General features: G+C 50.6%; 1 protein-coding gene across 3 annotated transcripts; it reads left to right on the top strand.

Annotated features, from left to right (window-relative positions):
- Positions 1 to 946: 946 nt before the first annotated feature.
- On the top strand, positions 947 to 20,197 carry Chst12 (carbohydrate sulfotransferase 12). 3 transcript variants are annotated; one of them, XM_050163161.1, is made up of 2 exons: positions 947 to 1,036; positions 18,514 to 20,197. In XM_050163161.1, the coding sequence occupies exon 2, from the start codon at positions 18,592 to 18,594 to the stop codon at positions 19,849 to 19,851; it is 1,260 nt and encodes a 419-aa protein (XP_050019118.1). In that variant the 5' UTR covers positions 947 to 1,036; positions 18,514 to 18,591; the 3' UTR covers positions 19,852 to 20,197. The 3 variants fall into 3 exon arrangements, with proteins under 3 accessions (XP_050019118.1, XP_050019116.1, XP_050019117.1); XM_050163159.1 differs by lacking the exon at positions 947 to 1,036 and adding an exon at positions 2,029 to 2,103; XM_050163160.1 differs by lacking the exon at positions 947 to 1,036 and adding an exon at positions 8,462 to 8,553.
- The last annotated feature ends 2,564 nt before the right edge of the window (positions 20,198 to 22,761 follow it).

The following is a 22,761-nucleotide window of genomic DNA, read 5'->3' as shown; positions in this document are numbered from 1 at the left end:
TGCATTCTCAGCCAGCACTCCTCCTCCTCACTGTGCCACCTGCCCAGCCCCAGGAAGATGTATGTTTGTACGGCACTGACACACAGCTTCTCAAAGAGGCACACAATGCTGCACTTCCACCTGCCATGGAACGCCACCCACTTGCTCTGCTGTTTCACTTGCATTTGGAGTTGTCAGTGTTTATACTGGCATAAGCCATTCCAGCTGATATGTAATAGAAAATAACATTTACGTAGCCCAGGCTGACCTCAGACTTGCATTCCTGCCTCCATTGCCCAAGCGTTGGAATTATAAGCGAGTGAAACACCTGCCTAAATAAAATGCAGGCATATTGTTCAGGCATAGTGATGCATGCCTTCAATCCCAGCACTCGAGAGGCAGGGGCAGAGGCAGGTGGACCTCTGTGTATTCTAGGCCAGCCTGGTTCCAGAATAGCCAGAGCTACATAGAGTGTTCCTGTCAAAAAAAAAAAAAAAAAAACCAACGAACTTATTGCATGACATTTATACTTTGTTTTGGAGACACTGCTACCTTCAAGCTCACTGTGTATCCAAAGCTGATCATGATCCTCCTGTCTCCAGCTCCGGAATGTGCTGGAGTTGCAGATGTGTGCCGCCATGCATTGTTTATGCACTAATAGGGATGGAACCCAGGGCTGGGCAAGCACTCTACCCAGAGTCACACTTCAGTTCTGAAACTTACTGTGTTCTAGTCCCCCCCCACCCCTACCCCTACCCCCGCCTCCCTCCCTGCCCCCCGCCCCCCGCCCCGCAAAAGAAAGAGATGTTGGCTCTCTAGCTCCCAGGGCCTCAGAAGTGACCTTATTTGGGCACTGGGTCAGTAGAGTGGTAATAAAATGAGATCATGGGGTGGTCCTGATCCTGCCTGCAGAAGCACACAGGACCAGAAAAGCCTCCCACAAGCTTTTTGTATGAACTCTCGGTCAGAACCAGCCTGCTTGGGACCTGGATTCCTGCTGTGGCCTCCAGAATCGCATAGGAGCCTGAGCCGGTCATGCACACACTGGACAACTTAGGTTAGTTAGTTGTAAGATCTGCGTCCTCGTAGTAAGTTGGGAATCACCCACCACTGAAATATAACCAATCCTGCTAGGCTCTGCCCTCTGCCACCCTGTCAGATTGCTACAAAAAGAGGTCTCTATCCTGGGCTCGGGGAGAGTCTGCTGGCATCGAAAGAGTCCCCTGCTTTGAGAAGGCTGCTCAGTGCTAGGATTCCAGGTGTGTGCCACCATGCTTGCTTTGCTCTGTGGAGGTGGTCCCATGCGGTGTGTGGAGGGCAGTGATAACCTCGGCACCTTCCAACTTTTATTTGAGACAGAGTTCTCATTGGTCTGAAACTTCACCAATAGAGTGGGCTGGGCAACCAGCAAGCTCCAGGGATCGCTCTGTCAATGCCCATCTTGGCATCGCTGGCATTACAGGCAGGCACCGCGGAGCCTGGCTCATGAGCGTGGGTGGTAGGGCTCCGAACACAGGTTCTCACAGTCGCCAGGCCAGCACTCTACCCCCTGAGCCCTCTCCCCAAACCTTGGTTGGCTTTTGAGAAGAGGATCTCATTAAGTAAGGCTAGCCTGGAACTTTCCATCAGCGCCCCGATGTAGCTGGGGTGAAAGGCCTGAGACACCATGCCTGGCTCTCACTAAGAGCTTTACCTACTTGCTCTCTCTTTAGCCCCATAAACTCAGACGCGGTTGTCAGCCAGCTTTGCCCAAGCTGGAGTTCGAATCGCTAGACCGGCCCCGCCTCGTGAGATCAGCCACGCCCCCACCTCGGATTGGTGGCTGTGGAAGGGGCGGGGCTCCCAGTGGATGGTGGGTGGGACCAATCGCTGGCCGTAAATAAGGCGCCACATGGCACGGGCTGGCATGGGGCGAGGGTGGGGAGGAGTGCGCAGGCGCATCAAGGACGGGCGTAGTCCCACCAGCTGGTTCTCGCGAGAGGATGGAGGAGGGGGTCGGGCTGGGGGGCGGGGCCGGGCCTCGGGCGGGGCGGCTAGCGGGTGGGGTGGCTAGCGGGAGGAGGCGACATCGCCTGCAGAAGCGGCAGCAGCAGCTTCGGCGGCCGTGGCAATAGCGGGCGCTAGGTAAGGAGCGCTGGCTCGAGTGGAGTGAGGTGTGCGAGAGACTCTCGGGTCCGGGGTAGGGGCGAGGGCCCACGGGTGGGCGATGCAAATCCGTACCCCATTCTGCACGGCTTTGGCAGCTCCCACGTGCTCCCGGTTCGAATCCCGGTTCTGGCCAGCTGGCTTTGTGACCTTGGTCCAGCATACACCTTCTCTGAGCCATCTTCTTGTGAAGCCCTGCAGAATGCGTGGAAGAGGGTGTGGTCGCTTGGCCAATCTCCTTTGCGTTAGAAACGCCTGACTCTGAGGTTGGGGAGGGGGCACATCCGTCTTGTCTCTGGCTATGTGGGGGGACAGGCGAGAAAGCAATTGTTTTGGGACTGGCGTGCTGCAGTGTCCCGGCAAGACCTTGTAGGAGGCTGTCTGTGAAGCGAGTTTTTGCACAGAGCAAGCACTGGCTCCACATCTCACCCCAGTCCGTTGAGCATCCTCCTGCCCCTGAACTTGGCTGGCCACAGACAGCAGTGCAGACCCCAGCTCATAGATGAGGCTGAGCATTGCCGCGGTTGCTCCCAGCAGCAGCCTCATGCCTGGTGGGCCCAGGAAGCCGAACATTAGTGGCTAACAGTAGGACCTATCTTCTTTTTGGGCTTCTGGCCACGAAGACATCTGAAGACATCGCTGGCAGACCCTGGGCTCCGCACATCCGCCTGGCTGTTGCACGGAGAGCTGTAATGTTTGCAACCTTCTTAGATTATTTATTTTATAATCCCACATTGCGATGGGAGTCCCAGGTTGAATGAGGATGTGAGCCTCGGGGTGGAGTGGCGCTGTGAGCCTTTGGATTGCTGGGGCTCCAGGCTTGGTAACATGAGTTAGGGCCCTGTATCTGGATTCGAAGGAGAGGAAAAAGATTATCGGGAAACTCCTGCATGCAGGGAATAGTGCACTTCGAGAGTTGCCTGAAGCTGAGTGTGGTGCCAGCACTTTTGAGCTGAGGCAAGGGGATTGCTGGGAGTTTTGAGGGCAACCTGGGCTGCATAGTGAAGTCCGGACCAGACTGGGCTACAGGGTGAGACTGTGTCTCAAAATCCACCAAGGATCTGCCGAGAATCTTCATATTTAATTTCCTCACACATGAGTTCCTAAGATCTGGGACCGAATTTGCAGGGGGGCGGGGGGCAGTAACTGTTTACCGTTGGCCGGTGTCTGTGGTCCTGCATTATCAGTTTCTCGTTTCTTGGGCAAACCACTAAATTGGGTGACCTGCTGGAAACCACGGGCCCTGGGCAGCTCAGGTCCGCCCGATCCGGTGATACAGTTCAAGTGCCACTGTGTGAAAGACGTTCGCGTTATGCAGAGAGGACGCCAGAAAATGTGGCGCATACCTGTAACCGTGGTACATACCTGAAACCGTGGTGCCGAAGAACTGAAGGCAGCTGCAGGCTAGCCTGGGCTATGTGAAACCCTGTCTCTAAGAAACTAGCTAAACACCAAGTGTGACGGGAAGAGGCAGCTAGTGCAGGAGACACTGAGCTGCTGCTCATAGGGGATGGGACTTGGGTAGAGCAGGAGACTAAGGCCCCCTTGTGGGGGGCGGGGCTTGTGTGCAGGTGCGTTGAAAGCCAGAATGCTAACCACCTCCTCCACTGAGACAGAGGTCTGGAATTCACCAATTTGGCAAGGCTAGCTGATCAGTGAGCCCCGGGATTCCCCCTGTTTCTGCCTCCCAGTGCTGGGTTATAGGCATACGGCCCCATGCCAGGCATTTTTACTCTGTGACTTCTGGGGATCTGAACGGAGCAAGCCCTTTATAACTCAGCCATTCTCCTGGCCCTGAAAAGACTTATTTTTTTGCTTGAGAAGGACCTGGATACCGTGCTGGAGCCTAAGTTTGGTTGCTGGAGATTGCAGTTGAGGTCTGGCATGAGCGAGGACCAGGTCTGTTAGAGGTAAACCCATGATCCTAGAGGGAAGGGCAGGTGAATTCGGGGTCTAGGGAGATGCAGTGCATGTCATCGTGCAGCGTGGGTTTAACAGTAGCTAAGGAGAGGACGAAGAGTCTGAAGTCCCCAAGGGCTTCTCTGGGCAGCGAGGCTTTCCTGGGGATACGGTAGGACCGGGGCAGAAGGCAGAAGTGACGTGAGATCTGGGGTGGGGCAGCCACTCCACCACGCTGGGTGCCAGGAGAGGCGTGGGACAGGGTGTGAACTTGAGATGCTAAGAAGGTGTGACATTGCAGACCTTCAGCCCGAGGTGTGTATGCTCAGGCTTGGAATCTCAGGGGTTCAGAACCTGAGGAAGGAGAGACGTGCACACTCAGTGCCTGTGCACTTCTCAGTTTATGCTCATCACCACACGATCGCCAGGGCTGGGCGGGGGCCATGGTTGTTCTAGGAAGGCAGGCCAGGAGATGCTGGGGGTGAAAACAGCCTATCCACTCACAATACTGAAAAAAATCAGGTGAGAAAGCATGTGTGCACGCACTCATGTGTGTGTGTTTATTTCTTTTTGTTTGTTTGTATTTTTTTCAAGACAGGGTTTCTCTGTGTAGCCCTGGCTGTCCTGGAACTTGCTTTGTATACCAGGCTAGCCTCGAAGTCAGAGAGATACACCTGCTCTGCCTCCTGAGTGCTAGGATTAAGGGCATACACTGCTATGCCAAGCTCTCTATAGATTTTGTAACAAGGTCTCAGGTAACCCAGGCTGCTTTGTTCACCTCTGTAGCCAAGGATGGCCCAGAACTCCAGATCTTACTGCTTCTACCTCCCAAGTGCCGGCATTCCTGACATGAGCCACTACACCTGGTTTATGCAATGCTAGAGGTAGAACCCGGGCTCTGTGCATGCTGGGTGAGCCCCCTACCAACTGAGCCACATCCCCAGCCCTGGACTCTCATCGTTTTAAAACAGCTTACGTTTTCACTGTCCAGTTTTTGGTATATATATATTTGTATTTCAGCAGGGCAGTGGTGGTGCACAGCTTTAATCCCAGCACTGGGGAGGCGGAGGCAGGTGGATCTCTGAGTTCAAGTCCAGCCTGGTCTACAGAGCTAGTTCCAGGACAACCAAGGCTATATAAAGAAACCCTGCCTTGAGACTCCACCATTACCCCTCCAGGGGGAAAAAGTTTGTCTTTCAAATAGAAGGAAGCCTGTGATCCCTATAAGGTGGAAAACAGAGGAGCAGGAGGAGGAGGTAGAAATGGAAGAAGGGGAGGAGGAGCTGGAGAGGGGTTAGAGCTAGAGGGGCTAACTGTGAGTGTCACGCCCCTTTGGTGTGTGCAGCCCCTGCTGATGGTTGTTGCTGGCCCACAGATGCTGCTGGAAATAGCTAACCCTCTCACATAATACTTCCTGCTGTTAGACAGGGAGGTTTCTAAAACTATTTAGAAACCCTGAAACTTGCCAAATGGGAAACGGCAGACCCAGTGGCGAGTGGGGGAGGTGCTGCCCTCAGAGCACCAGGGAGAGCCGCAGGGGTGGGCAGCCGCAGGGTGAGAGCATCTGGCTCCCAGGCTGGGCAGCCCACCTGTGCCCCCAGCCTTTCCCTTTAGCGTCACAACTGGAGGACCCGAGAGAAGAGACCTAGAAATAGCAGTGGCCAGTCCCTGGTTCGAATACTCGATTGTTTCTAAAGTAACTCATAAATGAGCTGGGCAGTGGTGGCGCACAGCTTTAATCCCAGCACTAAGGAGGCAGAAGCAGGTGGATCTCTGTGAGCTCGAGGCCAGCCTCGCCTGCATAGTGAGTTCCAGGGCTACATGGTAAAACCCTGTATTGGAAAATGAAAAGGAAGAAGAACTCATAAATAATTAATAACCCTCACAGGATGAGGTAGAGGCGTGGTGGCACATGCTGTCTTCCTAGGGCTTGGGAGGCTGAGGCAGGAGGGGAGAGGCTAGCCTGTGTTACATAGTGAGACCCTGTCTCAAAAAGCCCAAACTATAGTGGGCCTGGTGATTCACACATACAATCCCAGCACTTGGGAGACTGACTGAGGGCCGGGGGAGGAGATAGAATAGGAACATAGGGGGATTAAAAGTTCAGGGTCATTTGCTGCTTATCAAGTAATTTGGGGTTAGCCTGGGCTACATGAGAACCTGTCTCAAATAAACAAAGAAACCTAACAAAAGATTTCATAGCTATTTCAGTGGATAGGTGCTGACCGTGCACGCGTGAGAACTTGAGTTTGGATCACTTGCACCCATGTAAAAACCAAGTATGGCCTTGTATACCCAAGGCTCAGTGCTGGCAGAGAAGGGGGCGAGGACAGGAGGATCCCTGGGGCTCACTGGCCAGCCAGTCTGGCAGAATCGATGGGTTCCAGGTTCAGTGAGAAATTCTGTCTCAAAACATGAAGTGGAGAGTGACTGAGGAAGACACCCAGACATCAGCCCCTGGTGTGTGTGTGTGTGCGCGCACACACACACACACACACACACACCAAAAAAAGTCAGTGAGCGGACAATTCCTGAGGGAAAACCTTGTTCCCTTGAGCTCTGTCCTCAAGCATAGTCCACAGTCTCGGCCCTTGATAGACGGTCCAAAGTTGTCTATCCTGAACTTGAGGGTGACTGGCCAGCTTGTGTCCCTGTGTAAGGTATTGAGCCTAGACATAAAAGGATAGTTGGAGGGACAGTGTGCTCCCTGGAGGTGGGTGAGAAGAGCCATTGCAGGCAGAGGTGGCCAGGGGACCAGCAGGGCGACATGGCCACAGGTGCTCCTGACCCAGCAGCTCGCGGGACTCCAGGAGAGGCTGCGTTCGGAGGGTATGGACTCATAGGTCTGTGCACTGGAACAGCTGCCGGGGTCTTGACACTGTTGGCAGGATTGAGGCCGGATTAGTCCTGAGAACACAGGCAACAAAGCAAACGAAAACACAAGACTGTTATTAGTTCCCGGGAAGACAAACTGTTGTGCGGGGGGGGGGGGGGGGTCCAAAGAAAAATAATTACGGCGGCGTCCTGGCAGCCCCAGCTGCGGAGAGTCTCCCCCATAGCTGCGGCAGTGTGTGTAAACACAGGCTGCTGCTCTGATTGGAGTCATGCCATGCCTGGGAGGGGCCGGAGGAGAGAGGACACCCTGTGATGCCACTTGCTGAGATGAGGGAAGTCAGTCCTAAAGCCCTAAAGTCACTGGGTGGCAGTGACTGAGGATTAGGTGCACAGGGTGAACTGGGTGAACTGGCATTCGAAGCTGGGCATACGTGGTAGGCTGCAGGAGGCAGAAGTGGGTGGATTGCTGCATCCGAGGCCAGTCTGGGCTACATAGTGAGCCCATATCTCAGAGAGAGCAGAATGAGGGAGAAGCAGCTGTGAAGATAGGGAATGAGGAAGGGATACTGGTTGCTAAGGAACTTGCCAGGCTCCATCACTACAGATTGCAGCAGTCTCAGCCAAGCATAGCTGTCTTGGAGCAAGAAACTTCCCCGCCTTGGTCGGCTTGTGTTCGGCTCTTGCGAGCTGGTGGGGCTTTCCTGTGCATTTTCCCCTCATTATATTCTCGTCATTCTCTGTGTCCCGTCTCAGCTCTGGTCACTTGGTCATCTTTGCCCCTTTTCTTTTCTGTTAAAATGTATTTTTATTCGTGCATTTGTGTATGGATACTCACTTGTGTCCAAATGCTCACGGAAGCTAGGAGAGGCTGTTGGCTCTCCTGGTCTTGGAGCTACAGGCAGGTGTGACCTGTTTGATGTGAATGCTGAGACTCGAACCCAAGTCCTCTGGAAGAGCCTCCTGTGCTTTTAACTGGTGAGCTGACCCTTGCTGAACCTGGAGCTTGCTGGTTTGGCCTGGCTGGCCTCAGGACCCTCCTGTCCGCCACCCAGCCGCAGCACTGCTTTTCCAGGTACATGTGTAGACATGTCCAGCTCTTTACATTGACGAGAGAGTTCAAGTTCATATCCTCATTCTTATGCAGGATGCACTCTTACCCTCTTAGCCATCTCGGCTCCTGGAAATGTTTGTTAAACATTACAAGTGGCGGGAGAGCTAGTGACCCTTTCTCTCTTGGCACCCACTTTCAGAATTAGGATGGCAGAGAATGATAGTCACCTACCTCACGTGGGCCCCTGTGCCCTGTGCCTTGAGGATGTGCTGGGACAAATAAGATGGGTCCTCCCTCCCAGAGTTTCTTAGTGTGAGTGGTGATGGTCTCCACACAGTGACAGATCTGTGAGGGGTGCTGAGAGAAGAGATGGTTACATGGTGGGTGGTGACAGAGTTGGGGGCCTGCAGCTGTGCCCCTCTTCTGAGGCGTGACTAGGAAGGCCTTGGAACAGAGTGAGCTTTGAAGTGCCCCAGGGCGTGACTGACCCAGCAGCTGAGCCTGTCCCACCAGGCCACTGATGAATGACAAGGAACCTCTCTGTGGCTATACAGGAGTGACCAAGAGGAAAGATAAACAGGCCTGGTCACCACTATGGAACCCAGGGACACCAGGATGTGGAGACTGGAGAAAGAGATATGAAGGTAGGAGGGTAGAAGCAGGGAGAGGGGCGGGGCATTGGAGCAATACAAGTCAGGGCTGTGAGAGCTTGGGTGGGTAGAGGGCCTAGGCGGGGAGGGGCTATGGGCAGGCTCCACAGTGAAGTCAAGCGTGGTCTACTGTTGCTTTCTATTCCCCTCATTGGGGAATTCTAGGCAAGTGTTCTACCCTGAGCTATACCCTCCACCCTTCCTGGGGGATTCTAGACAGGTGCTCCACCACTGAGCCACACCCCAGCCCCTCACTGGGGGATTCTGGTCAGAGGCTCTACCACTGAGTCACACCCCAGCCCCTCTCTGGGGGATTCTGGTCAGAGGCTCTACCACTGAGCTACACCCCAGCCCCTCACTGGGGGATTCTAGGCAGGTGCTCTACCACTGAGCTACACCCCAGCCCCTCACTGGGGGATTCTAAGCAGAGGCTCTACCACTGAGTCATACCCCAGCCCCTCACTGGGAGATTCTAGGCAGAGGCTCTACTAAGCTACTTCCTCAACCCTCTTTTGTAACCTTGACTGGCACCTTGAACTCATAAAGATCTATCTGCCTCTGCTGAGATTAAAGGCGTATGACACCACACCCTGGGTCCCAACCCCTTTTGATTGTTTTATTTTGAGACAAGGTTTTGCTAAATTGCTCAGGATGTTCTTGAACTCACTATTTACCAGGTAGAATTTGTACTTGAGTAGCTGGGATGACAGCTTGTGTCAGGCCTAGTCCCAAACATGTCTTTTAAAAAAAATATATATTTATTTACTTATTGTGTATACAGTTCTGCCTACATGCATGCACATATGTAGAAGAGGGCACCAGATCTTATTACAGATGGTTGTGAACCACCGTGTGGTTGCCGGGAATTGAACTCGGGACCTCTGGAAGAGCAACCAGTGCTCTTAACCATTGAGTCATCTCTTCAGCCCCACCCAAACATGTCTTAAACTGATCTTTCTGACATGTCTGATGGTGATGGAAAATATCTTTGACGTGTGTGCATTGACTTAGGGCTTATATTTGCCTTATCTTCAGATCAGGCAACACAAACTTGAATTTTGAACTTGGAATGTTGAAGGTATATTAACTATGGTCCTTATCTTTGGAGAACTCCCGATCTAGTTTGGAGCTGTTGACCTGCGCTGGGCTGCATTGATGTCTTGTATACTTGAAAGCTGCAGTCTGATCAGCGGTGGGGGGTGGTGGTGGGGATAACATGACTGATAACCTCTGCACCTGAGGCCCAGCTCTACAGAAGTCATTGTGGTCAAAGACCAGATTTGATCTTGATTTACACACTACCCCATGTGTGCATGTATATGCTTGTGTGCCTGTGTGTGTGTATGTGTGTGTGTGTACAACATCCAAATGACCCGAGGTGTCATTCCTCAGGCGCTGTCCACCTTGTTTTTGTTTCCAGTCCTTTTCTTTCTCAATAACCTGGGGTCATATGGATTCAGATAGGGTGGCCACCAAAGAGCTCCAAGTCCTCCCGTCTCCGTTCTCCAGTGCTGGGATTACAAAACTTCACCACCACACCTGGCTTTCTCATAGATATTAAAGTTCCACTGGGGTCCACATGATGGCAAGGCAGACTTCACAGATTAAGGCTTTTCCCTAGTCCTCCCATTTCTGTGGAGGCAGAGTCTCACTTTGGAACTTAGCCTGCCTTTGAACTCCTGACGCTCTTGCCTCAACCCTCTGCATGCTGGGAATACAGGCATCATCACCGCCCATTTAGCTCTCGATTTTCATGGCATAAATTCATATCAATGTGACTATTCATTGCATAGTTTTATTTGCACGTGCCATCTTAGTATATAGGGTTAATTAAAAATAAATGAAAGATTTGTATGCATGTGTGCGTGTGTGCATGCATGCATGTATGTATGTTCATATGAATTCATGTGAGTTTGGGTGTGTGTACCAAAGCACTCATGTGAAGATTAGAAGACAGTTTTTGGTGTCACTTCTTTCCTTCAACCTTAAAAAAATTAAAAATAAAAATTCTATAAATGGATGTCTTTTCTGCATGCATGTCTGTGCACCACAGGCATGCAGTTCCCGTGGCGGCCAGGAAAAGGCGTGGAACTCCTTGTATATGATTGTGAGCCGCCGTGTGGATTCTGGGAACTGAACCTGGATCTTCTGTAAGAGCAGCCAGTACTCTTAATTACTGAGACATCTCTCCAGCCCCTATTTTATTTTTTAATTTAAAAGTTTAATTTATTCTTATTGTGTGTGGATGTGTATGCTGTGATGTGAGGGGAGGCAGTCAGTGCACTCAGTTTTTCCCTCTTGCTCAGGCCACCAGGCTTGTCCAGCAAATGTCTTTACTGTTGAACAATCTCACTGGGGGATGTAGGCAGGTACTCCACCACTGAGCCACACCCCAGCCCCTCACTGGGGGATCATAGGCAGGTGTTCTACCACTGAGCTACACCCCAGTCCCTCAGTGGGGGACTATAGACAGGTACTTTATCATGGGCCTATATCCCCAGTGGTTTTTTTTATATAAAAAATTATTATATATATTTGTGTATGTGCATGTGCATCTGTGTGCATACACATATATGACATAGTTAGAGGGAGTCAGTTCTTTCCTTCCTATCCACCTGGATACCAGGGGTCAAACTCAGGTTGGTTGTCAGCCTTGGAGGCAAGCGCCTTTGCCTGCTGAACCCTCTCTCTGGTACAGTACTGTGGAATACCACCCAGCAATAAGAAAAGGTACAGTCTCCTGACGTAAGTGATGGCCTGGGTGAGCCTCAGAAGCACTATGCTGTGGAAAGCTATACAAGCACAGCCTCTCTGGTATACGATTCCATTTACCTTCTAGAAAACTGGAAATTGCCATGGCTAAGTGTCAGAGTTTGGCAACAACTTATTTATTTTAATTTTATTTATATTATTATTATTTTGAGACAGGGTGTTTCTCTGTGTAGTTTTGGAAAAACTGTCCTAGAACTTGCTCTGTAGACCAGGCTGGCCTTGAACATACAGAGATCTACCCGCCTCTGCCTCCTGAGTGATGGGACTAAAGGTGTGCTCCACCACTGCCTGGTGCTGTGCTTCTTATTTATTTCTAAAGACTGGATGTTGTGTGCTGCAAGCTGTCCTTGAACTCCTCTTCCTCCTGCCCCCACCTCCGGAGTGCTGGCGTATGGGTTTGCAGCACCACGCTCAGCTGGGAATATTAATTATAGTATACATATGCCAAAATTCAGTCAGTGGCATATTAAACTACACATTAAACAGGAAGGGGGAGTTTTATTCTGTGTCAGTCATTCCTCAATAAGCCTGTTAGAGAACGCTCAGAGAGCCCTGAGTGACTCAGTTGGGAAGGAATGAGAATCTGGAGTCCCTGGGGTTCTGTGACAGAGAGCTGTTCCCTGACATACCTGTGTCAGACAGGAGCTGGCCTCTAGTCCCCTCCCTCCCAGCCAAGCTTTGCTTCCTTCCTCCATGCTTCTTATGCTCTTCTCAGTGGCAGAGGACTCAGTGTGATGAGACAGGGAGACCCCCAGTCTAGGTGGCCAAGAAAGCATTGGTGGTTGGTAAGGTAGCGTTCTGCAGGGAAACAGCCAGTGATGGGAGTGTGTGTGCACAAAGAGACTGAGTGTGAAAAAGTTGGCTAATATAAGCCCAGCCTGGTGACTCGTGCCAATAATCTCAGCTACTTGAGAGGTTGAAGCAAGAAGATGGCAAATTTCAGGATTGCCTGGCTACATAGTGAGTCCAATGCCAGCCCTGGTACTTTATGAGACCTTGTATCAAAATGAAAAAGAAAAAGAGGGGGACAGATCAGTGGTTGGTAGAGCACCTGCCTAACATCCCCTAGTGAGGGGCTGGGGTGTGGCTCAGTGGTAGAGCACTTTCTTTCCCTCCCTCCCTCCCTCCCTCCCTCCCTCCCTCCCTCCCTCCCTCCCTCCTTCCTTTCTTTCTTCCTTCCTTTTTGAGACAGGATTTCTCTATGTGCCCAAAGTACACCCCCTATCTTGTGATGCTCCTGTCTCAGCATCCTGACTGCTGGGATGCCAAGCGTGTAGCACCAAGGGCAGCCTGGTCTATAGAGCAAGTTCCAGGACAGCCAGGGCTACACAGAGAAACCATATCTCAAAAAAAAAAAAAAAAAAAAAAAAAAAAAAAACACACACACACACACAAAACTTAACAGAAACAGTGTGTGTAAGCCCTTGATTTATAACTTCCTTTGTTCTGATGTTATTAACAACTTTAAAGTGTTACCACATTGGAGCCTGGAATCTGTGCCAGGGCTATGATCACTCATTTGGCCCCAAAATAAACTATTTATCCCCTATAGGAGGAGAGTTGTGTTTTGGGATTGACACTTTACCCACTGAACCAGTCCCAGAGTAACCTTTGTCTAAATATCTGGGCTTCCAGTGGTCTAGTCCTGTTGGCACACAAAAGAAACCCTCCCGTGTTATTTGACATGCTTGCCTAATGGCCATGAGTGCTAAAAGAGCAATGCTGCCCTTATGGAGGTGTGACTCTGCCCTCCAACGTCACTGTTAGCTAATGGTGACTAGACGTGATGGGTCGGAGGCCACTACAGTTTCTGCCGCTGGCCGCCCTTCTGTCCCCAGCTCCTCACCCATGTTGGTGTGATGGGTAGTTTGGAACAACTGGGTCCCCACATGGCACCTGCCCTCTGGCTGCTTGACTTGCCTGTGGCATTATTACGTGTGTGGTGGGTGAGAGAAGTGTCTGCTGGCCCTGTTGCATGCAACCACACCTCCCCGCTGTTGAGTCTGATTTTGAACCTGCCCCCGGTTATCAGGACACTTAGGAGCACAAGGGACCCAGGTTTGTGAAAGTCTCCCAGCCTCTGATGCATCCTGCTGAAGGGAGAGCCCAGGTCCCACCACTGTTGCAAGTATGTTGACCTGATAGCAGCTCCTTTGGCTGAGCTGCCCCAGTCGGCTGCTGCTGTTGCTTCAGAGCACACGGGGCTTTTTGTTGACTGCTGTTTTGAAAGAGTTGGGAGATTTTGGATTTGAAAATAACGCCCTTATTTTTTAAATGGAAAATTACTCTCTGAGGTCGTTTGTGGTCCCTGACTGTTTTGGAGGCAGGCAGGGACCATGGCTGTGGTTCTCTGTCCCAGCACTCCCAGCTGACTTCCCAACCCTCACAGAAGGCAGCACAGTTGTCGCCCCAGATGTCTGGAAACAAGGCTAGACAGTCCTAGATCCCAAACTACTTAAAAGTGAAATAAAGTAAAGCTGGTTGCTGGTGGCGCTAACCTGGTGGGCCTTTTCCTTCCTTTGCTCTTGTTCCTTGCAGTCCTGTGAGAGGTGACTTTAAAGTGGCAGAGTGGCCCCTTCAAAGGGCTGCTGTCACAGAACCCTCTCCTGTTTGCAGCTGACTCATTTCTGTAACTGCTGTTTATGTGGTTTGTCTGAGGTCAGACATGACAAGAGGGGACTGCCTTGATGTTAAAAATGAACTCTGGCCTCTCAGACTGGAAGGAGGATGTGTCTTAGTAGAAAGAGTCCATGGGTTTGTCACCTTGGTGTAAAAAGTCACGAGAGGGGCTGCAGCTGGCCCAGGTCTGGCCCTGTGTGGACCCGGCATTGTTTCACTGGGGCAAGTTCAAAGCTGGATGAGGAAATGATGGGGTTTGACTGTCCGAAGGGAGTCATTAGGTGGGGATTATAGCTCAGTGGTAGAGCTGCTGCCTAGAATCCCCCAGTGAGGGGCTGGAGTGTGTCTCAGCCAGAGTACTTACCTATCGTATGTGAAAACCCACAGTGTGGCATTAAAGGAAAATGCTGGCATTTGGTACCATGTCTTTCTCCCTACAAGAACCCAAGTAAGATTCATTGTCAACCTTATTTTCATGCTTTCCTTCATTCCACAAATTCTTCAAACAGATTTGTTGATTCTTCACACACGAGAAGTTTGCCTGCATGTATGTCTGTGTGCCTGGTGCCCATGGAGGCCAGAAGAGGGTGTCTGATCCCCTAGAACTGGAGTTCCAGGCACTTGTGAGCTGCCATGCGGATACTGGGAACCAAACCCTGGTCCTCTGCAAGAGCAACAAATGCTCTTAACCGCTGAGCCATCTCTCCAGCCCCCACCATACATTTTAATAAACAGGTCCCTCCGCCCTGTAACCTTTTGAGACATCATAGGGAGAGTGAGCTGTGGCTTCAGTAGTTCCCCTCAGTTTGCCTCTCCAGCAGACCTGATTCTAGAATTCCTTAGGGACAGGGTGACTGTGGAGCTCAGTCTAGCCTGTCCTATTACCTCAGTCACCCCCAGGGCGCAGCACATGGGGCACTACCATCTTTGCCTAAAAATTTGGTTTTCCCCTTATTAATTTCTTTATTTTACCTATTTTCCATTTTACCAATTTCTGACCTGCTCTTGTTATTTCTTCCTTCATGGATTCGGTTTATCTTGCTCTTTCCAGTTATGAGAGGTGGGAGCCTTTATTCATTATTTATTTACTTGCTTTAGTTTGTTTGTTTGTTTGTTTGTTTGAAACAGCGTCTCCTTATATTCATCAGCCTGGGCTCGAACTCACAGAGATCCTCTTGCCTCTGCTGGAATTACAAGTGTGTGCCCTGACACCTGGCTGAGTTTAGATCACGGATCTCTCATCTCTCACTTTCCAATACCTCGGGCCCTGCTTCCCTGGAGTCCATGGGGTTTGATGCATCGTGTTCTCACTTTTCATTTCCGGTGTCTTTTAAAATCTTTCTTTGAAGGGACTGAAGTGACTCTGTGGGTAAAGTGCTTGCTGTGTAGGTGTGATGACCTGAGTTTGACCCCCCAGAACCCACATAAAAAACCAGATGCAATGGTGTATATCTAATATAGACCTCAGAAGGTAGAAAGGGAGGCAGAGAGGGAAGAAGTGGCAGGAAGCTTGTGTAATAAACATGATGACTGTCATGAGAGGTCCTGCCTCACAACGAGATGGAAAGGGAGCATCAGCTCCAGAGAGGTTGTCTTCTGGCCTCCACCTGTGCACTGTGACATGAGCATGCACCCCCATGCATGTAGCCATACATGCACTGAAAGAAAACTTCTGAGGCCAAGGGTGCTGGTGCATGCCTGCAGTAGGGAAGCTGAGGAAGAGAATTGCTGAGGGTCAGCGGAGCCTGTACATTGAAACAGTGTTTCGGATAACAAGCAACAGAAATTCCCTTTGAAACAATGTCTCAAATGATAAAAAATTCCCTTTGAAACAATGTCTCAAACAACAAAACTTCCCTTTAAAACAGTGTTTCAACAAGCACCAACCAAAATTCCCTTTGTGGTAGCCCACAGGTTAATTTAGAAGTGGGCCTTTTGATTCCCCAGTGTTTGAAGCTTTTCCTATTACCCTTCTGATACTGTTATCTTGTTTTTAGAGCATTGTAACGAAATAATTCCAGATGGTTTCAGTTGTGCTGAATGTTGTGTTGCTTGAAGGTGACAAGTGAAATCAGCTGTATCAGGAAGCATTCGTGTGTCAGTGACGCCCTGTCCTGTGCTCCCCTCGGTTACCACTACCACAATGTCGAGGCTGGAGAGGTGGCTCTGCAGTTCACAGGGTGTCCTGTCATGGCACAGGACCCATGTTTGGTTCCCAGAACCCACGTCACGTGGATTACAACTCCCTGTAACTCCAGCTCAAGGGCCTCTGATATTCTCTTCCAGCCTCTGAGGGCACCTTCACTCGCATGCAGATACCCACGTAGACGGACGCACAAATCATGTAACCGAACAAAATCAAATGAAAAGAGTAGAGAGTTAAAGTCTCCAAATATAATTGTGAATTTTCCCCCTAAGTACAACTCAACTATATATACATATACATATACATATACATACAATATATGTAAATATAAATATATGTGAAATAACTTTTTGAGACATGGTCATATGTAGCTCAGGCTATCCTCAAACTCACCTTAAATTCCTGACCCTCCTGTCTCCACCTTTTATTACTGAGATTACAGGCATGTTCCACCACACTTGTTTTTATGCAGTGCTAGAGATAGAACTCAGGGTTCAGTAGTTGCTAACTGAGCTACATCCCCGGTCTGAATTTTCGCTTTATGTATTTTGAAGCTATATTGTGTGATGAATATGTATTTGTGGTTGTTATGTCTTCTTTGTGGGTTGAGTTTTCTGTGATGATGCAATGTCTCTCCTCTTCTTGATTAAGTTCTTTCCTTCTGAAATTTTCTTCATCTGATATTAATAGAGCCGCTTCTGCTTGCTTTTGATTAATGTTTGCATGACTAATCTTTTCTGTACTGGTGGAGAGGGACGGAGAAAGCTGAGTGCCAACCAGCACTGTCTCCATGTCCCCTGTCCTCCCACTAGAGCGGGGATGGGAGTCATGGTGGACTCAGCCCAGCTCTAGGTCCTGCTGTGAAAATCCATCTCAGGGTTTGTAAGTGAGTGTATATGAGTATGTTGGGGGTGCACATGTGTGTACGGTGTGTGTGTTTGGGTCAGAGGTCACCCTCAGGTGTCCATCTCCTCCCAGCTCTTGACACCAGGTGGAGTCAAGGTCCAGGCCACCACACACCATGCGGGCTACCACAGTGTCTCTTGCTCCTGTGGTGAAGGTTGCGGATCGGCTGTCTGCTCTGGCCCCATGACTACCACAGGGCACGTGGTGAGCAGGAGCAGGAATGCCACACCTGTGAAGGGTGGTCTCGAAGTCCCTGCTGTGCGTTCCCCTGGTGCTTAGCTTAAGAGGAATGGATGTCACCGGACTGATTTTTCCTGTTGCTGGGCTACTGTGAGCATGGCTTTGGCCACAGTGGTGGGACAGCTGCACTTTTTTGGAGACCAGCTTTGGAACCTGGGAACCAAATCTCTTGCCATGACCTTCAGGTCCATGCCCTCTGGGTACTCTGTCTGCATGGGAGCCAGGCTGTTCCAGTGGCGGTCACTTTGCTGGTGTCCTCCTGCATGCTGCAGCAGGGCCTGGCTCAGCTGCACTTGTTTGGTCTGAGAATGCACAATGGAAGGGGTTTGGGAGGAAGGTTGGCTTGGACATTGTATAAACTTCAGCCGTAACTTCCTGGCAACTGATGTTTCTGTCAACCTCCTCCCCTTCCTCCTTGCTATCTCCTTGTGTGTTTAGTTTCTGGGAAACCATTTTCTCTCCTTTTTTTATTAAGAAAAAATTTATGTGTATGTATGCATATGGGAAAGTGTATATACGAAGGCTAGAGGTCATAAGTCAACCTCAGGTGCCATCTCAGGGTTTGTGAGTGGGTGTGGGGGGGCACACATGTGTGTAGGGTGTGTGTTTGAGTCAGAGGTCATTCTCAGGGGTCCCTTGAACCATGCACCTTCTCTTTTGAAGCAGGATCTCTCTTTTTGACTTGAGGCTTGCCTACTAGACTCGACAGACTGGTCATTGCACCCCAGGAATCCTCCTGTCTCTGCATCCCAAGCACTGAGATTATATGCACACAACTTCACACCTGGGTTTTTTTTTTCTTTTTGTTTGTTTGAGACAGAGTCTCTCTACATAACCCTGGTTGTCTTGGAACTCACTGTGTAGACCAGGCTGACCTCCAACTCACAGAGATCCTCCTGCCTCTGCTTCTGGAGTGCTGGGATAAAAGGCATGCACCAATGTGCCAGCCATACGTGGCTGAAGTGGATTCTGAGGATCTAACCCGGGTCCTCATACTCTCACAATAAACTCTCTCCCCACTGGGACATCTGCCTAGCCCTTTGGCCTTTTTTAGTTAAGGGACAAAGAGTCTCTACTTACTTTGGTGACCCTCCAAGCTGGAGTAACTGAAGCCCCAAACATGGAGGCTAGAGACTGGACCTGCAGGCAGGGCTGTTTGGTGGGTATTGGAGGGTCCCAGTGTCAGCAAATACCCACCACCCAAGGCCCTCCATGTGCGAGAAAACTCATGCAGTTCTGAACCTCTAACTGGTGTGTTCTGGCCTCTCCAGGTTCATCTCCCAGCACGATGTCCCAGCTGTACACAGGACTAAAGTGAGGGGCCAGGTGTGGACCCTGCCCAGGGCAGCATGACCAAGCCTCGGCTCTTCCGGCTATGGCTGGTACTGGGGTCGGCCCTCATGATTCTTTTGATCATTGTTTATTGGGACAATGTGGGCACGGCCCACTTCTATCTGCACACGTCCCTATCCAGACCACACATCTTGGAGTCTCTGCCCACCCCAGGACTGGGTGGTGAGAATGTGTTCACTTCCGATGTGGACGAGTTTTTGGACACACTACTTAGTTCCGATGCAAAGCAGAAGGACCATTCCAGAAGAAAAACTGAGCAGCCCCCGGTGCTCACCCCGAGCAAGCCGGTCCTGGACCACATGGAGGAGAATGTGAGAGGCTATGACTGGTCCACCCATGATGCCCAACAGAACCCAGACCAGGACCGGCAGCAGGCTGAGAGGAGGAGCCTGCTAAGAGACTTCTGTGCCAATGCCAGCCTGGCATTCCCCACCAAGGACCGCTCTTTTGATGACATCCCCAACTATGAACTGAACCACCTGATCGTGGACGATCGCCACGGGGTCATCTACTGCTACGTGCCCAAGGTAGCCTGTACCAACTGGAAGCGAGTGATGATCGTGTTGAGTGAGAGCCTGCTGGACCGGGGCAGCCCCTACCGAGACCCCCTGGACATCCCCCGGGAGCACGTGCACAACACCAGCACGCACCTGACTTTCAACAAATTCTGGCGCCGCTATGGGAAGTTCTCGCGACACCTCATGAAAGTCAAGCTGAAGAAGTACACCAAGTTCCTGTTTGTGCGCGACCCCTTCGTGCGCCTCATCTCGGCTTTCCGCAGCAAGTTCGAGCTGGAGAACGAGGAATTCTACCGCAAGTTCGCGGTGCCCATGCTCCGGCTGTATGCCAACCACACCAGCCTGCCCGCCTCGGTGAGCGAGGCCTTCAGCGCCGGTCTCAAGGTCTCCTTCGCTAACTTCATCCAGTACCTGCTGGACCCCCACACCGAGAAGCTGGCGCCCTTCAATGAGCACTGGCGACAGGTGTACCGCCTTTGCCACCCGTGCCAGATAGACTATGACTTCGTAGGGAAGCTGGAGACCCTGGATGAGGATGCTGCCCAACTCCTGAGGTCCCTCAAAGTGGACTCCCAGCTCCACTTCCCCCCGAGTTACCGGAACAGGACGGCCAGCAGCTGGGAGGAGGATTGGTTTGCCAATATCCCTCTGGCCTGGAGGCAGCAGCTCTATAAACTCTACGAAGCTGACTTTGTTCTCTTTGGCTATCCCAAGCCAGAAAACCTGCTCAGAGACTGAGTTCCCCAGCACCAAATAAGCACCCACGCTATCCCATTAAACTGAATGACTGTCATAGTGAGGCGATCCTTTGAGGATGGGGTCTCTCCTGGCTTCCTTGGCCTTCTGGTATGACAGGTGGAGGGTGCCACACCTTTCTCAGCAGGAGACTACAGAACAGTCAAGACCCTAGCACCTCACACTCCAGGGTTTTGCACACCCCACCCTTTTGCAATCTGGATTTGTTTACTCCGCAGCCTGGGTTCATGGGACACTGTTAATACCGTTTTCTAAGATTAATATATTTCAGATATATTTAATACGAAAGTGGGAGAGAGCTGGAGTAAAGCGTGGCGCCCGCACCCTTGCCCTCTTGTGGTTCTTTGGGTCAGGCAACAGCACACACAGGAAGGGGCCTAGGAGTTGATGGGATATCCAAGCCTCACACCTCCCCTGGAGAGGGATGTTCTCAAAGTGTCTTCACTAGACAACATCCTAAATTTGAAGCCAGCTGTCTCAGTTTGCTGTTACTGTAGCAACCCCCCTGAGGTTTTTAAGGGCCTGGTGAGGCCCTGTGAGGCCCTCAGGGAGGTGGCAGCAGCTGGAGTATGTGCAAGAGGGAAGGTTCTCACCAGACAGGAAACAGAGTGTGGCTGTGGTCCTTCTGACTCTTCTGAGGGCATTGGTTCCCTAGCTTCGAACTCCCTGGCCCCTGAGGACAAGACCCCTGGGTGACATAGCCAGGATTTTTTTAAATTTATGTGAGTGTGTTTTGCCTGCATGTTTGTCTGTGTACCATGTGCGTGCAGTACCCACAGAAGCCATAAGAGGGCGTTGGATCCCCTGGAATCCAGTTTCAGGTGCCTGAGAGAGGCCATGTGGTCGCCAGGTCCTCTGGAAGAGCTCTTAGCGGCTGAGCCATCTCTCCAGCCCCTAAGCCCTTTGATGAAGTGGGGATGTATTTGAGAAGGGTAAGCGCTGACACCATATCTAGGGCTCCCTGAAGAAATGGGCTCAGAGGTAAGCTGTTGTCAGGTCGGAGGCTCAGAGCAAAGCTGACTCTATCCTAGCTGTCAGATTCACAGCCATTGCCCAACCTAGTGATGTAGGTCTGTTATCCCAGCTACTTAGGATGCTGAGGCAGGAGGGTCACAAGTTAAAGGCCTGCCTGGGTTACAGAGTGAATTCAAGGCAAGGGCAACCTGAGCAACTCAGTGAGACACTATCTAGAAATAAAACATTACAAGTGGGCTCAATAGTAGAGCCCCTGCCTAGAAGCCCCCAGTGAGGGGCTGGGGTGTGGCTCAGTGGTAGAGCACCTGCCTAGAATCCCCCAGCGAAAAGTTAGATGTGTGGTGTTTAATTGAACACACAAGGTCCTGAGTATGCTGTTGAGTTAGTATGTTGAAATTTCATAAACTAAGGTTAAAAATGTCCCATTAAGAAAAGAAAATGGAGCCAGCTGTGGTGGTACATGCCTTTAATCCCAGCACTCGGGAGGCAGAGGCATATTGATCTCTGTGAGTTTAAGGCCAGTATGGTCTACAGAGCAAGTTCTGGGACAGCCAGGGCAACACAGCAAAGAAACCCTGTCTCAAAAAAAACCAAAAGAAAAGAGGAAAAAAGGAAAGAAAAGGAATGGCATGGAACCTTCTGAGGTGGTGTTTGTGCAGGCAGGCATTGGATACTCATCAGCATTAAAAATATTAATAGTATCATTAAGATTCATGAAGACTGATGAATATTTATGCCCATTTCTTCTCTCTGCCAAGACCCAGTCAGGGAGACCAAGGCCTTCTATTGGAGAGTTCATTTCAAACCACCAGGGAGATGGCCAGTTCTTGTACAACACTGTGGTCAGACATCTGACAGAGACAGCTTGAGAAAAGATTTGATTTTTAAATTACATTTATTTGGGACTGGAGAGATGGCTCAATTCTTAAGAGCACTGACTGGTCTTAACCCAGAGAACCTGGGTTCAATTCCAAGCACCCACATGGCAGCTCATAACTGTCTGTAATTCCAGTTCCAGGGGACCCGACACCCGTGGCAAAACACCAATGCACATAAAATAAAAATAAATTTAAATTATAGTTATTTTGAGTGTGTATGTGCATGCCTGTGCCCATACACACATGTGCATACCACAACCTCCATGTAGATTCAGAAGCTGACTTGCAGAGGTTGGTTCTTTTGCTTCCACCATGTGGGTTCTGGGGATTAGACTCATGTTAGACTTGGCAGCAAGTACTTTACCTGCTGAGCCGTCTTGTCAGCCCAGATGGAAGGATTTATTTTGGCTGATGGTTCAGAGTATTCAGTGTATCATAGTGGAATTCACAGGAGCGTGGGGCTGGTCCTCTCGTCTCTGTCCCCCAGTGCTGGGATGACAGGGGTGCACTGCCGTGCCTGTTTGTCTGGTTTTTTTTCATGAGCACCGGGATCTGAACTCTGGTCCTCATTTTTGCACAGTAGAGATCTCATGCATCTGGCCACCACTCTGGCCCTCCGACTCTTTTTTTTTTTTAAAGATTTATTTGTTTATTATGTATACAACATTCTGCATAGATGTATGCCCACATGCCAGAGGAGGGCGCCAGATCTCAGTACAGATGGTTGTGAGCCACCATGTGGTTGCTGGGAATTCAACTCTGGACCTCTGGAAGAGCAGCCAGTGCTCTTAACCTCTGAGCCATCTCTCCAGCCCCTCCGACTCTTTATTCACACAAAGATCTGGGATGAAATCTGTCAGTAGCTTCCCAGTTGAATGGCCACTCTGCTGTCTTCCTGCTGGCTTTGACACCACACCATGTGTCACTGAGTCCCTGCTCCTGGGGGCAGGTAAAGGGTGCATGGGTGCAGCGCCATCCCAAGACCTTGCTCACACCTGCGTGGCTCATGGAGGGCACCTCTTCCGTGTCAATCACAGGC

The sequence above is a fragment of the Alexandromys fortis genome, unplaced genomic scaffold (assembly GCF_014885135.2).
Source record: "Alexandromys fortis isolate MF-2015 unplaced genomic scaffold, M_Fortis_MF-2015_v1.1 scaffold_144, whole genome shotgun sequence".
In the NCBI taxonomy this organism is placed as follows: domain Eukaryota; kingdom Metazoa; phylum Chordata; class Mammalia; order Rodentia; family Cricetidae; genus Alexandromys; species Alexandromys fortis.
Note: the sequence above shows the minus strand (reverse complement) of the source record. Positions and strands in the feature narration are given on the sequence as shown.